Raw genomic sequence first — 12,593 nt, 5'->3', positions numbered from 1 at the left:
GTAGGTACTTACAGGGTGATAACTACCTCCGCCCTGGAAACACGGAGATCTGCACACTCATCTGCTAACTGAGTCTCATTTCCTCTAAGAAATGTTAAGCAATCTGTCCTAAGAGATGGTATGGAGGAAGATGAAAATTCCTCTAAAAAAATGATACGGTAAAACCCAAACTCAAACCCAGAGCAAAAGTTGCATTGCTCTTCTACGCTTCAATTTTTTAGAAACAGCTTCAGGCAACAGGCTCAGGAGCTGGGTGAATTCAGGGGCCATTTTAGGGTAAGCCGGGTGGGATTAGATGTTCCAGTCTGCACCGTTGTCCTAAGCCTGCCATGATCTGAAACTTAGCTCTTGGGCCTGGGCCAGAACCAGGCTGGCATTCAAGGGTGAGCAAAGAAGGCAGCAGCCTTCAGGCAACTGCTGTGCAGAATTCTCTGGATAATGCCTTTGGCTCTGTTCTCTCCAATGCTGGTCAGATGCCCCCAATCCATCCCCTGCCTCCTTAGTGTCACAACAGGTGCCTCCTGCTGAAATCATACACCTTTTTAAGACAATGAAAATAAATCCTACCGCTATCTCTATCTTTTGGTCTCAGTTGAAAACAGTTACCTTTCAGTGATGGTCACAGTATAGATAACTTGCCCAGTTTTACTAAGGCTAAAGTTTGCTCATAACTTCATTAGATTATCTGTAATGGAATAAAAAAGTACCTAATTATTTAATATATTTATATAATATTCCAATTAGGAAAGTGTCATAAATTTATGTATATCATATATATATCTTTTGTAATTTATTTTGTCATCATTCATAATATATGTATGAGGAGTGTGAATTTAATTTTAGATGCTTTGTTCATTGTTAATTCATCTCAGATTCTCTGTGAGTACTTATGATAATGAATATTTGATGTTCAGGTGGCTTTTCTGTGCTTTCATTTGCAATTTTGCAGTTCAGTAATTGGTGATTAAAGGTACAGAGAACATTTTTAAAAAGTCTCAATTGGGTTTCCCTGGTGGCGCAGTGGTTGAGAGTCCGCCTGCCGATGCAGGGGACACGGGTTCGTGCCCCGGTCCGGGAAGATCCCACATGCCGCGGAGCAGCTGCGCCCGTGAGCCATGGTCGCTGAGCCTGCGCGTCCGGAGCCATTGCTCCACAATGGGAGAGGCCACAACAGTGAGAGGCCCGCGTACCGCAAAAAACAAAAAAACAAAACAAAAAGTCTCAATCACTACAATAAAAGTACAAATTGGTTATTCTAGGTTTTTAAAAACTTTTAAGTCTTACTGGGTTGTAAGAAAAGTCTATAAGAAGTTATTCCTTCTGAATTCAGTTTTAGGTAGTATGTTAAAATAGATGCCCCAAATACAACATTATAAGAAATTAGAAATGTTTAAGAAATATCTTGACTATGGCTCAAAGTAGAGAAAAAATAGACCAATTTTAATGAATTAATTTTAATTAAGTTAGTCTAGATATGTCCAAATATAAGGTGATCCCCATTTTTTTTTAAGACGCATTTTCAAAAATGTGTCCCAAGTTTGGGACAACTTGACATGTTAAAATTTTGAGATATTAGTGAAATGGTTAAATGTCAACACAATATTGTTGCTTAACAATAACACGAGATATGTTCCTTTTTTCCACTTTCACATTTAATATGTATTTTTAATCACTACAATGTAGTAATTATTGTAGTACATTTTATGTTTTAAATTTATCTTTTTTTAAAAAAATACAGATTCCCGATTTTATAGATCGAATTTACATCAAGCTAGATGACTTTTCCAATCAGTATGTTGTTGATCAAAATGAAGTAAGAGGGTGATCCATAATGTTAGAGACTTGTAAGGACTGGAGCACAACATGACTCTATCTTTTCTGAGTGATAATTTGGGTTAAAACCCCCAAACAACCCACACCTTATAGATATGTATGTATGTTTACAAAACAGAAAATTCAAAAGCTATAAAGGGTTATAGTGAAGTAAGCCAAACTTTCCTACCTGTCCCTACTTTTTCCTGCTCTGCTTAGGTACTCAACAAATATTTACTAAATGAGTAAGTAATGAACATTTATATACTACCCTCTTTCAGTTTTTTAGTATGTATTATTTTTACAATCAGAAAAAAATAACAAAGATAAGAAATTAGTTCCCCCATAAATCCAGAATTTATAGCTAGACTTGTCTTTTATTTTCTGAATATATAATACTTGTTAAAATTCCATTGAAATTTTAGCTAAAATGTCCACTCTTTAAATCAGCCCAGATCACTCTAGGGATTGTTTTAGTGATATTAGCTCTATTTACAGTTCCGGAGATCCTTACACATTCTTCTATTGTGTAAGCAATACGGGGAAAATTCTTTGGAATGAAAACTTACCAAAGTTAGCAGAGCTATTCAATTGAATACTACCTACTACCTAGAAGTAACGAAGCTACTGTGAAAACTGTCTTAATGTTTTAAAATTATTTGAGTAGTGAAGTTGTAACAAATTAATTACTCTTAATTAGCTAATTAAATCCTGTGGACCTCAGTGAACTCGACAAGTTGCACAAGTTTGTAGTCTGCTTCTGGAAGCACTTTGGATAGCGGCAAACTTATCTAACTGGGACAGAGGCAGCCAGGACCACCCCAGGCAGGACTATTGAGGACTTTGTCCCGTGAGTTTCATGTGTGCCCAAGTGGCGTTCTGAGTCCACTCAAACCTGTTGTTTCTCTCAATCCTGCCTTCCTCTGCTGTTCAAAATGTAAGGTGCTTATTTATCTATACCATTGTCTGGTGTCAGTCCATGCTGCTCTGTGCTGCCTTTCTGGTAACTCATCCTCGGTTGACAGTCCTCAGAAACACTTTCAGCATGCTCTAAGAACCCCCATTTTACTATTTACAACAAACAGATACATAGATGAAAATCTAACTCTTTTATATCTTTATCTTCACGTATTGTTTCAGTTGGGTTCTCTGGGAAGCAGATGCTAAAATGGAGTTAGGAGTGTAAGACGTTTATTGGAGGGTTAAAGATAAAAGGGGCAGGAAATAGGATTGGAAAGGAAAGGCTCAGACCACAGTGCATATCAGATGAGGTCTCAGTCAATCCAATGGGGAGCTAGAGGACAAAGACTGATGATTAGAAGGGTTCTGCACTGGAAAGACTAGCAGGCCCCAGTATCTCTGCTGTGCTCAGCCATTGGCTGGGGCTCTCCAAGAAAAGAGAGGCCTCCAAAGCTAAGGCAGATCCCGCAGGTGCTAACAGCGTGTGGACTGAATGTCCTTGTGGATAACATCAAGGTCTTTCTTGAAGGGAAATCAGAGAGAAGCAACTCCAATGCTACCTCATAGATTGAATTCCTCCACTGCCCCACCTCTGAAATCTGAAACTCCAACATGCTACCCATTCACCCTAATGCCCTATCTTTCCACCATTCGCTCCCTTACTCTCATTATATCTGCTGTTTGATTTCATGTGAAACTTCCACTCCCTTACTCCTTGAACCTTCTCTCAACATTTCACCCTTTCTTGACATCACTGCTTTCTCCAGATAGGCCAGACCCGGTTCCCCATCACTTCATCCATGCTCCAGCCAATATCCTTAAATTCTTTGCTCCTTTTCCCTAAATGCCCACAATGCAAAATCCTGTTTATCCATCTGCCTTCTTTATTCCTATACTCAAAATGATGGCCGCAGCTAAAGAAAATCATACAATACTACAGATTAATGTCACATGGTTTCCAGTCTTAGCTGAAGCCTAAACACTGCACAGAAATCCTATAATTAGGTACTTCCTTCTCACATGGCACCGGAAGAAAAATCTTATAATATTTGTTTTTGCAACATGTTAAAGAGCATGATAGGGAAAGCTCCTTAGATTAGATTTGAATTGTAGCTCTTTCCTGCCTATGTGGGCTTATTTAACTTCTAGGTCTTTTTTTCCCCAGTCCTTTTTTTTTTTTCTAAAGATTTAATTTTATTTATTTTTGGCTGCGTTGGGTCTTCGTTGCTGCACGCAGGCTTTCTCTAATTGCGGCGAGTGGGGGCTACTCTTTGCTGTGGTGCGTGGGCTTCTCATTGCGGAGGCTTCTCTTGTTGTGGAGTATGGACTCTAGGCGCACAGGCTTCAGTAGTTGTGGCGTGTGGGCTCAGTAGTTGTGGCTTGCGGGCTCTAGAGTGCAGGCTCAGTAGTTGTGGCGCACGGGCTTAGTTGTTCCGCTGCATGTGGGATCTTCCTAGACCAGGGATCAAACCTGTGTACCCTGCATTGGCAGGCAGATTCTTATCCACTGTGCCACTGAGGAAGTCCCTCCTCAATCTTTAAAATGGAGCTAATATTAACAGTTGATAGCAGATTGTTTTCAGGATTACATAAAATATTTCATCAGTTTAGTGAAAATTCTCAAACCATTGAGAGTATATACCCTCAGCTTTTTCCCCACTAACTGCTACCAACTGAACTCTATTGAAAACTCCTCTTTCCACTGAGTACATCCCAATCCAATTTCATAACATTCTGTACATTTTGTTATTAAAACAGTCCTCTTCTCCACTAGTGCAGGTTAGATAGGAAACTCTGTGTGTGTGTCTCTAGTGAAGGCATGATCAGCTTTCTTGAACTCCACACTTCCCTCCTTCCACACATCCATTTGGTGTTTGAAAAGGAAGACAGGTAGGGAAGAATTTGTTTCCTTATAGTTTGTCAAGGTTGCTGTCCCCTTTCATTGTAAATGACCTTGAATCTTTTCTGAGGCTCAGTATGACCAGGTGGCGACCATAATAAGTTCCACTGACAAAGATGTCAGTCCTCAGCAGTTCCAGTAAACATTGATGGTCCCTGGAAGACTAAACTTTATCTTTTGGTTTAATTTCATCCTTCACAGCCTCACTGCCCACCCATAGGACTGCTCCATTATTCAGTGATCCATATCTTACCTACTTTCTCATTAGCCATTGCAACCCAACTCTGGAGCCAAAGTTATAGGTGGGATTCATTTTCTGTACCTCCCAGGAATCAGGGACTTGAGATGAGGTTTTCTCACCCTTTTGGCCTGGCTACACCACCCAGCCACCTCTCCCTAATCTTCCTTCTTCTATTTTGGTAGCATTGGGCAGAGACAGGAAACCCAGTAGCTAAGCAGACATCCATATGAGGAGTTCAGGGAATCACAGCCTAGAATGAAGGCTTCTATGAACTTGGCCCCAAAGAATTTGGTAAATATTTCTCATAAGTGTATCATTTCACCATAATCCCTGGACTAATTAGCAACCCCAAAGGGTCAGGAAATGATATCAATCAGTACTTTACACTATTCTGTTATACCATTCTGATACAAAGCATCATCTATAACTAACCTAGATGTACCAATCAAGGCTATTTTTCCTTGGTGAGTTATAATGGGACTCCATTTCTAGATTGTATGTCTGTGTCACCAATACAGGGTGCACATTGTTCTAAGCATGCTACAAATACTAACTCATTTAATGCCCACAAAAATCCTATGAAGTAATTACTATTGTAATCCACAAATTACAGACGAGGAAATTGAGGCACAGACAGGTTAAGTAACTTATATCTCTTCTTTTCACCTTTGTATAGTTGAATGAATCTGCTAGGAATCCAATTAAGATTTTCAAACTTGTCGTCAGGAGAAATAATTTCTTAGTTTTCTTTTTTTATTATTATAAGTGGTTATTTGAGATTATGACAACCCATAATAAATTTGGTAACCTGTCATTTCTGTGATCTGAAAGAGGTTATATACTGTAGTCCTTGTTACACACTTGACACACCAGAATTATCTGTTCCTTCAAATTTTTCAGACTTCATCCACACATCTGTTTCTATCAAGTGGCAATTGTTCTTTGGGAACACTTTCAATTGTTACTGGTTGGCTTAATTTTTCTACATTTTGTTGGTTTTGATATTTTATATTTTTGTAAATATTAAACTCTCTTAGGGTTCCCTATATTATGCACAATACATTTTTCTAATTTTATTTTATTATTTATTTAATTGAATTTTATTTTATTCATTTTTTATACAGTAGGTTCTTATTATTATCTATTTTATACATATTAGTATATATATGTCAATCTCAATCTCCCAGTTCATCCCACCCCCACCCCTGCTTCCCCTGCTTGGTGTCCATACGTTTGTTCTCTACATCTGTGTCTCTATTTCTGCCTTGCAAACCAGTCCATCTGTGCCACTTTTCTAGATTCCACATATATGCATTAATATATGATATTTGTTTTTCTCTTTCTGACTTACTTCACTCTCTATGACACTCTCTAGGTGGGATTCATCTTCTGTATCTCCCAGGAATCAGGGACTTGAGATGAGGTATCCTCACCCTCCACCTCTCTACAAATGACCCAATTTTCTTCCTTTTTATGGCTCAGTAATATTCCATGGGGTATATGCACCACGTCTTCTTTATCCATTTGTCTGTCGATGGGCATTTAGGTTGCTTCCATGACCTGGCTATTGTAAATAGTGCTGCAATGAACATTGGTGTTCATGTGTCTTTTTTTTTTTTTTTTGCGGTACGCGTGCCTCTCACTGCTGTGGCCTCTCCCGTTGCAGAGCACAGGCTCCGGACACACAGGCTCAGCGGCAATGGCTCACGGGCCTAGCAGCTTCACGGCATGTGGGATCTTCCCGGACCGGGGCACAAACCCATGTCTCCTGCATCGGCAGGTGGACTCTCCACCACTGCACCACCAGGAAGCCCTGTTGGAAGATTTTTAATCACAGTTTCAATTTCATTGCTTTGTGATTGGTCTGTTCATATTTTCTATTTCTTCCTGGTTCAGTCTTGAAAGGTTATACCTTTCTAAGAATTTGTCCATTTCTTCCAGGTTGTCCATTTTATTGTCATAGAGTTGCTTGTAGAAGTCTCTTACGATGTTTTGTAGTTCTGTGGTGTTCGTTGTAACTTCTTTTTCATTTCTAATTTTATTGATTTGAGTCTTCTCCCTCTTTTTCTCGATGAGTCTGGCTAATGGTTTATCAATTTTGTTTATCTTCTCAAAGAACCAGCTTTTAGTTTTATTGATCTTTGCTATTGTTTTCTTTGTTTCTATTCGATTTATTTATGCTCTGATCTTTATGATTTCTTTCCTTTTGCTAACTTTGGGTTTTGTTTGTTCTTCTCTAGTTCCTTTAGGTGTATGGTTAGATTGTTTTTTTGAGATTTTTCTTGTTTCTTGAGGTAGGCTTGTATAGCTATAAACTTCCCTCTTAGAACTGCTTTTGCTGCATCCCATAGGTTTTGGATTGTCATATTTTCATTGTCATTTGTCTTTAAGTATTTTTTAATTTCCTCTTCAATTTCTTCAGTGACCTCTTGGCTTGTTGACGCTTCCTGATGGAAGCTGGGGGTAGAGCTGGGTAGAGCTGGGTGTTGCTCTGGTGGGCAGAGTTCGGTCAAACTTTAATCCGCTTGTCTGCTGATGGGTGGGTTCCCTCCTTGTTGGTTGTTTGGTCTGAGGCGACCCAGCGCTGGAGCATACATGCTCTTTGGTGGGGCTAATGGTGGAATGTGGGAGGGCTCACACCAAGGAGTACTTCCCAGAACTTCTGCTGCCAGTGTCCTTGTCCCAGCATGCAACTACGCATATATATACACACACACACATATTTACACACACACAAGCATACACAATCACTGTTTTTATTACTTACCTGTATTGTCTCTACTTATGAAAAATTACTAAAATATTGAAGTTCTGTAATAAATGTCTTAGCTTGTAAGATCCTCCTTATGGTCTTTACCTACTGTTACAATGAAACAAAAACATGCTGGTTTACAAAATTGGGCTTAGTAATCGTTAGGTAGTCCTGTCTCTCAGTCTTGTGCTATGACTGATTTTACTCATTCTGAGAACCGTGGATACTGGGTGTGTCATGGATGTGGAGGGAAATCTCAGTTCAGTATACAGTTGACTCTTGAACAGTCGGGTTTGAACTGTGTGGGTTGACTTATATGCAGATTTTTTTCAATAGTAAATACTGCAGTACTACAGGATCCCTGGTTGGTTGAATCCTCGGATGTCAAACCGTGGATACTGAAGAACCAGGGATTCGGAGTGACTATAAATTATACTCAAAAATGCCTATCACACAGAGGGTCGGCACCCCCTAACCCCTGTGTTGTTCAAGGATCAACTGTATATATATTCAGAATTCATATGATAAAAAAAAGGATGGTTATAGTTTACCTTATTTACATAATATTCTTAGTATTTCAGTTATTTTAATTGCATTAGCTCTCTATCCTCTCAAGTTTAATTAGTAGGGACACAAAACTTTTTATCTTTGGTGCCAACTTCCAAAATAGCAACATGTTTTTCTCTTTGCTTTTACTCTTATTTCAATAAGTATTGAAATATTTTACATAGTCTCAGCTTCACACATACTTTTTTGCTGTATATAGTGGCATGCCCTTCAGTTTGACAAAAACATGTAGAAAACCTGAGTAAATGATTTTTTAAAAACACTGCTTAGAATTGAATGGAAGTAGGCAGAGTTTTGGAATAACAATAGTACATATTAAACTCACAAAGGATTGAGATATATCTGCAATAGTTCATACATTTCTTGGAACTGTGTAGAAAAAGTTTAGTATTTAATAAATGCTATACCTAATATGAGAGTATGGTAAGTATAAATCATGAAAAAAAAAGGATACTTTCATCTGGTTCTATAGCTTCTGATAATTCATTTTAGAATTTACTTTTTTAGGTTTCTTTTTGAACCTATACTATGCATGCGTCATATTACATGAACTAATGTACATTTAAATCACAGAAAGAAACCAGTCACATTTTTTTTTCATGTTTCTGTCACTTTCTATCCTTAGAAACAGTTGACCCTTGGCCAATTGCTCATGATTTGGAGAAATAAGTGGAACTGTACCCAGGGGACCCTAAATGTAAAACTGCAATCTGATAAATTACAAAACAGCTGTGGTAAGTGATAGGTTATACACCTAGATGTAATTTAACCTCTAAAAGTTTTAAGCAGTATTTCCCAATTACAGGGTGCTTAAATACAAATATGAGGCCTTTGTTAGCAAACATCCAAAACAGGAAAAAGCATCACTGGACTCAAAGCCTGTTGAGGGTTAGGGACCTGCTTTCTGGTTTACCTGATTCATCGGCCATGCGCAGAGCTCGCCTCCTTCTACAGTGCCCGACCAATATTTATTAAATGCACTATTTTAGATCTAAATATTGGAAGGATTATAAATATTGCCCATGAGAAGTAAGATTTAAAAAGAGATTGCTGCATCCTTTTTTCCTTCTCAGGATACCTGCTCCTGTACTATGGGTTCAGGTGAAGGGTGGGAACTGACCAGGCAGAGGAGGAACGTGAAGGTTTAGGGTGTAAGGCAGTTACACTCCCATTACACACTTTCGTGCCATTTTCACTCCTTTCTAATTGCTTATCTGAAACATTGGGCTACTAGATTAAAATTTACAGCCCCTCCCTGAACCTTCTGGTACTGAGTACCTTGGGGCTTTTCTGCTTTTTTCTGCACAGGTCTTCGTGTCGTAGATATTTTGGTATCTGTTCTCTCCCCCCACCCCACACCCAGGCATTGAATTTGCGAGTTGAGGAAAATGACTACTTCTCTATCCTCCACAGTGATCTATAAACGATGCTTATGAAATGCATGATGACAACTTTAATCCCAATCTCAAATGAGACTGGGAGTCCCTCAGCCTCTCCCGAGGAAACCTCTTTCATCACTCCCAAATGAGACTGGGAGTCCCTCAGCCCCTCCCGAGGAAACCTCTTTCATCACAAGCAGTCGTGAAGGGAGGGCAGGTCTTCCACGCCCTTTTCTGAGCTATGCCCTGCAGGCCCTGAGGGATTACCCAAGGTGGGGGGGGGGAGGGGAACCAAAAGACGAGGCCCGGGGCCAAGTTTCCTCCCTCTCCTCATCTCGCAGGGCGCGGGGATGGGGAAGGAGGGATGCCGCTGGTGTGTCCGAGCGACTATTTGCCACCTGCGGAGAAAAGCGGAATAAAGGTACCCACTGGTACCCGTCCGCAGCCCCGCCCGGCGCCGCGCACGCCGTTTGTAAGCGCCCGATGCCCCGCCCCCACCAGGCCCCGCCCCTCCCCGGCTCGGGTTCGGGCTCCCCCAGCGGAGGCAGGGCGGAGAGAAGCCGCAGCTGCAACTTCGCCTGGAGCCTCTGAGGCTGGGCGCAGCCGGGGACCGAGTCGCCGACATCGCAGAGGCGCCGCTTCCCCGGCCCGGGCCTCAACCGAGCCGGCTCGACCATGGCAGCCGCCGCCGCGGCGAATCCGGCCCCTGCGCTCCCCGCCCGTCGCTGATCGGCCGTTAACCAGCCCGCCCGCTGGTCCCCCCGCCGGTGCCGCAGCGGCCCAGGCTTCGGACAAGTTTCCGCCGCCGGAGGCGAAGGCAGGGAGGACGGACGTGGGGAGTCGGGCGCTCCCGGCCCACTCGGCGCTCCCGCCCGCGATGTGGGGGCGCTTCCTGGCCCCGGAGGCCGGCGGCCGGGACAGCCCCGGCGGAGCCCGCAGCTTCCCGGCGGGTAAGTAACGGGACAGGCCCCCGACTGGGGTGGGGGTCGCGGCCGACCGCGGCGCCTCGGGACCCCGCCAACGCTCCCCTCCCTCCTCAGGCCTGGTTTCCCCCTGGCCGCCCGCCCCCGACGCCGCTCGCCAGCTCGCCAGCCCGGCTTCTTCCCGGCTGCTGACGCCCGGCCCCGCGGGCTGACTTCTGGCGCCCCGCGTCCCCGGCCCTGTCCGCCCTGCATCGCGGCACACGGGCTCGGCGCGGCTCGGTGTCCGGGCCGCTCCTCCTCGGGCCGCAAACCGGGCGCCCCAACTTACAGCTCGCTTGGGCCTCCTCGGGTTAGGCTTTGTTGTGCGTCCTCCTCCCTTTTTCTCGTGGGTTGTGTGGCCGACGTGGGTAACGGGGCTCACGGAGCCCCGGGCGGGAAGGTCGCTGCAACAGTGCTGCAGCGGCGGCGGCGCGGCGCGCGCCAGGGGGACCGGGATCTGCTGCAGCCGCGTCCACACACCCTACTTTAGGGCGCGTTTTGGGGCGGAAGGAGGCTGCTGGTGATGCCTTGGCTGCAAGTGCCCGCCGAGGGGTCCTGCCCCTCACTGCGACCTGGTCACCGCCCAGCAGCCCTCTCTGGAGGACATGTCCTGCCAAAGCCAGTCGATCTTTGAGCAATAGGGGTGTTAATCCGTTTGCCTGTCCCTGGCCCTTTCAAGGAAAATTGGGGGTTTGCCGCGTTGGGTGTGTGAAGAGAGCTGTTTGTAACGCACAGCCATTTCATGCTTTTTATCACTTAAAAGTTGTGTAGGAGCCGCCAAATTAGGATAAATCGTCCCCTAATTTGTGATATAAAAAATAAGGCTTGGGTTGCCTGTGACAGGTTATCTGACGTTGACGGTTCTTTCACGCACTTTAATCTTAATTGAATTTTGAACCCCCCATGAGAAGCTGCAAGTTATATGGATCATTTATCCAGAAAAAACCGCCATATGTACTTACACAAAGATTTTCCTACAACTTTAGATGCTTCTAGGACTCCTGTTAAGTAACCTTCTTACACAAAATGAGCTCTACTTGTGTAACTGACATTTTGGTATACATTTTCAAAGCTGTTTGAGAAACAAAAAAGCAGAAGCATTTGGAAGTGGTTTTTTGTTGTTAGTATTTTTGCTATTTAAAAAATATCAGGCACAAACTCAGATTTCTATTAAAATTTCAAATAATGCAATTCTGTGATAGTTCAGAAATTTGTGATGTGGGGTTTTTTTTAGACATATATAATTTTGTCATCTTTATTTAGGGTGTAATTGACAAATAGAAATTGTATTGATAGATACATTTAATATGTGCAACTTGGTTTTGATATACACCCACACACACACACACACACATTGTGAAATGATCTCCACACTCAAACTAGTTGACATATGCATCACCTCATAGTTACCGTCTTTTTGTGTCGTGTGTTTGGTGAGAAAACTTTAAGGTCTACCCTCTTAATGCATTTCAAGCATACAATACAGTATTGTTAACTGTAGTAGCATACTGTACGTTAGATCTAGACATAAAAATGTTAAAATCCAGAGTTAGATTTGAAATCATTCTCTTAAATTTGGTCCTGCTGCAACACTTTTAGAAATAATAGAATTGAACGTAGCCATGAGTTTAGTAAAAAAAAATCATATAAGTAGGAAATTATTTTCTCTGAAATGTATACCATTTGTCCTAAGAAGAGGAGACAGCACTTGAGAGGTTTTTGATGCTCACTGGGTGCTTACAAACTCTGCAATCAAAGTAACTTCAGTGAATGAGAAGGTACTTCATTATCCCTAGAGGCTGGAGGGAATGGTTTCAGTTTATCTGTACATGTCAGAAGCCATCTGTAATGTCTTTGTAACCTAACCTCTTAAACTTTATTTGTAATAATAACATGTTTGAAGGCTTAATATTCCCCAAGCATTGTATCCATTTTTCCATTGTTTTCTATGAAGAAGAAAACATCATAGTGCTTAGAAATTTTTAATTAACTGAAGGAAGGACTTTGAGGTTATATTGTA

The 12,593-nt window shown here is 42.2% G+C and overlaps 1 protein-coding gene across 2 annotated transcripts in view; it reads left to right on the top strand.

Moving 5' to 3' along the window:
* The first annotated feature begins 8,868 nt into the window (after window positions 1-8,868).
* The window catches only part of CEP85L (centrosomal protein 85 like), a 156,334-nt gene continuing 152,609 nt past the window's right edge, over window positions 8,869-12,593 (top strand). The window contains exon 1 of one of the 2 annotated variants that reach the window (XM_073789531.1): window positions 8,869-8,966. In XM_073789531.1, coding sequence (XP_073645632.1) covers window positions 8,885-8,966 — 82 coding nt within the window. In that variant the 5' untranslated portion in view covers window positions 8,869-8,884. Of the gene's footprint in view, window positions 8,967-9,984; window positions 10,562-12,593 lie in introns of those variants that run through there. The other variant, XM_019929643.3, reaches the window with a different exon arrangement.

Source organism: Tursiops truncatus, chromosome 12 (genome assembly GCF_011762595.2).
Source record: "Tursiops truncatus isolate mTurTru1 chromosome 12, mTurTru1.mat.Y, whole genome shotgun sequence".
Taxonomy (NCBI): domain Eukaryota; kingdom Metazoa; phylum Chordata; class Mammalia; order Artiodactyla; family Delphinidae; genus Tursiops; species Tursiops truncatus.
Note: the sequence above shows the minus strand (reverse complement) of the source record. Positions and strands in the feature narration are given on the sequence as shown.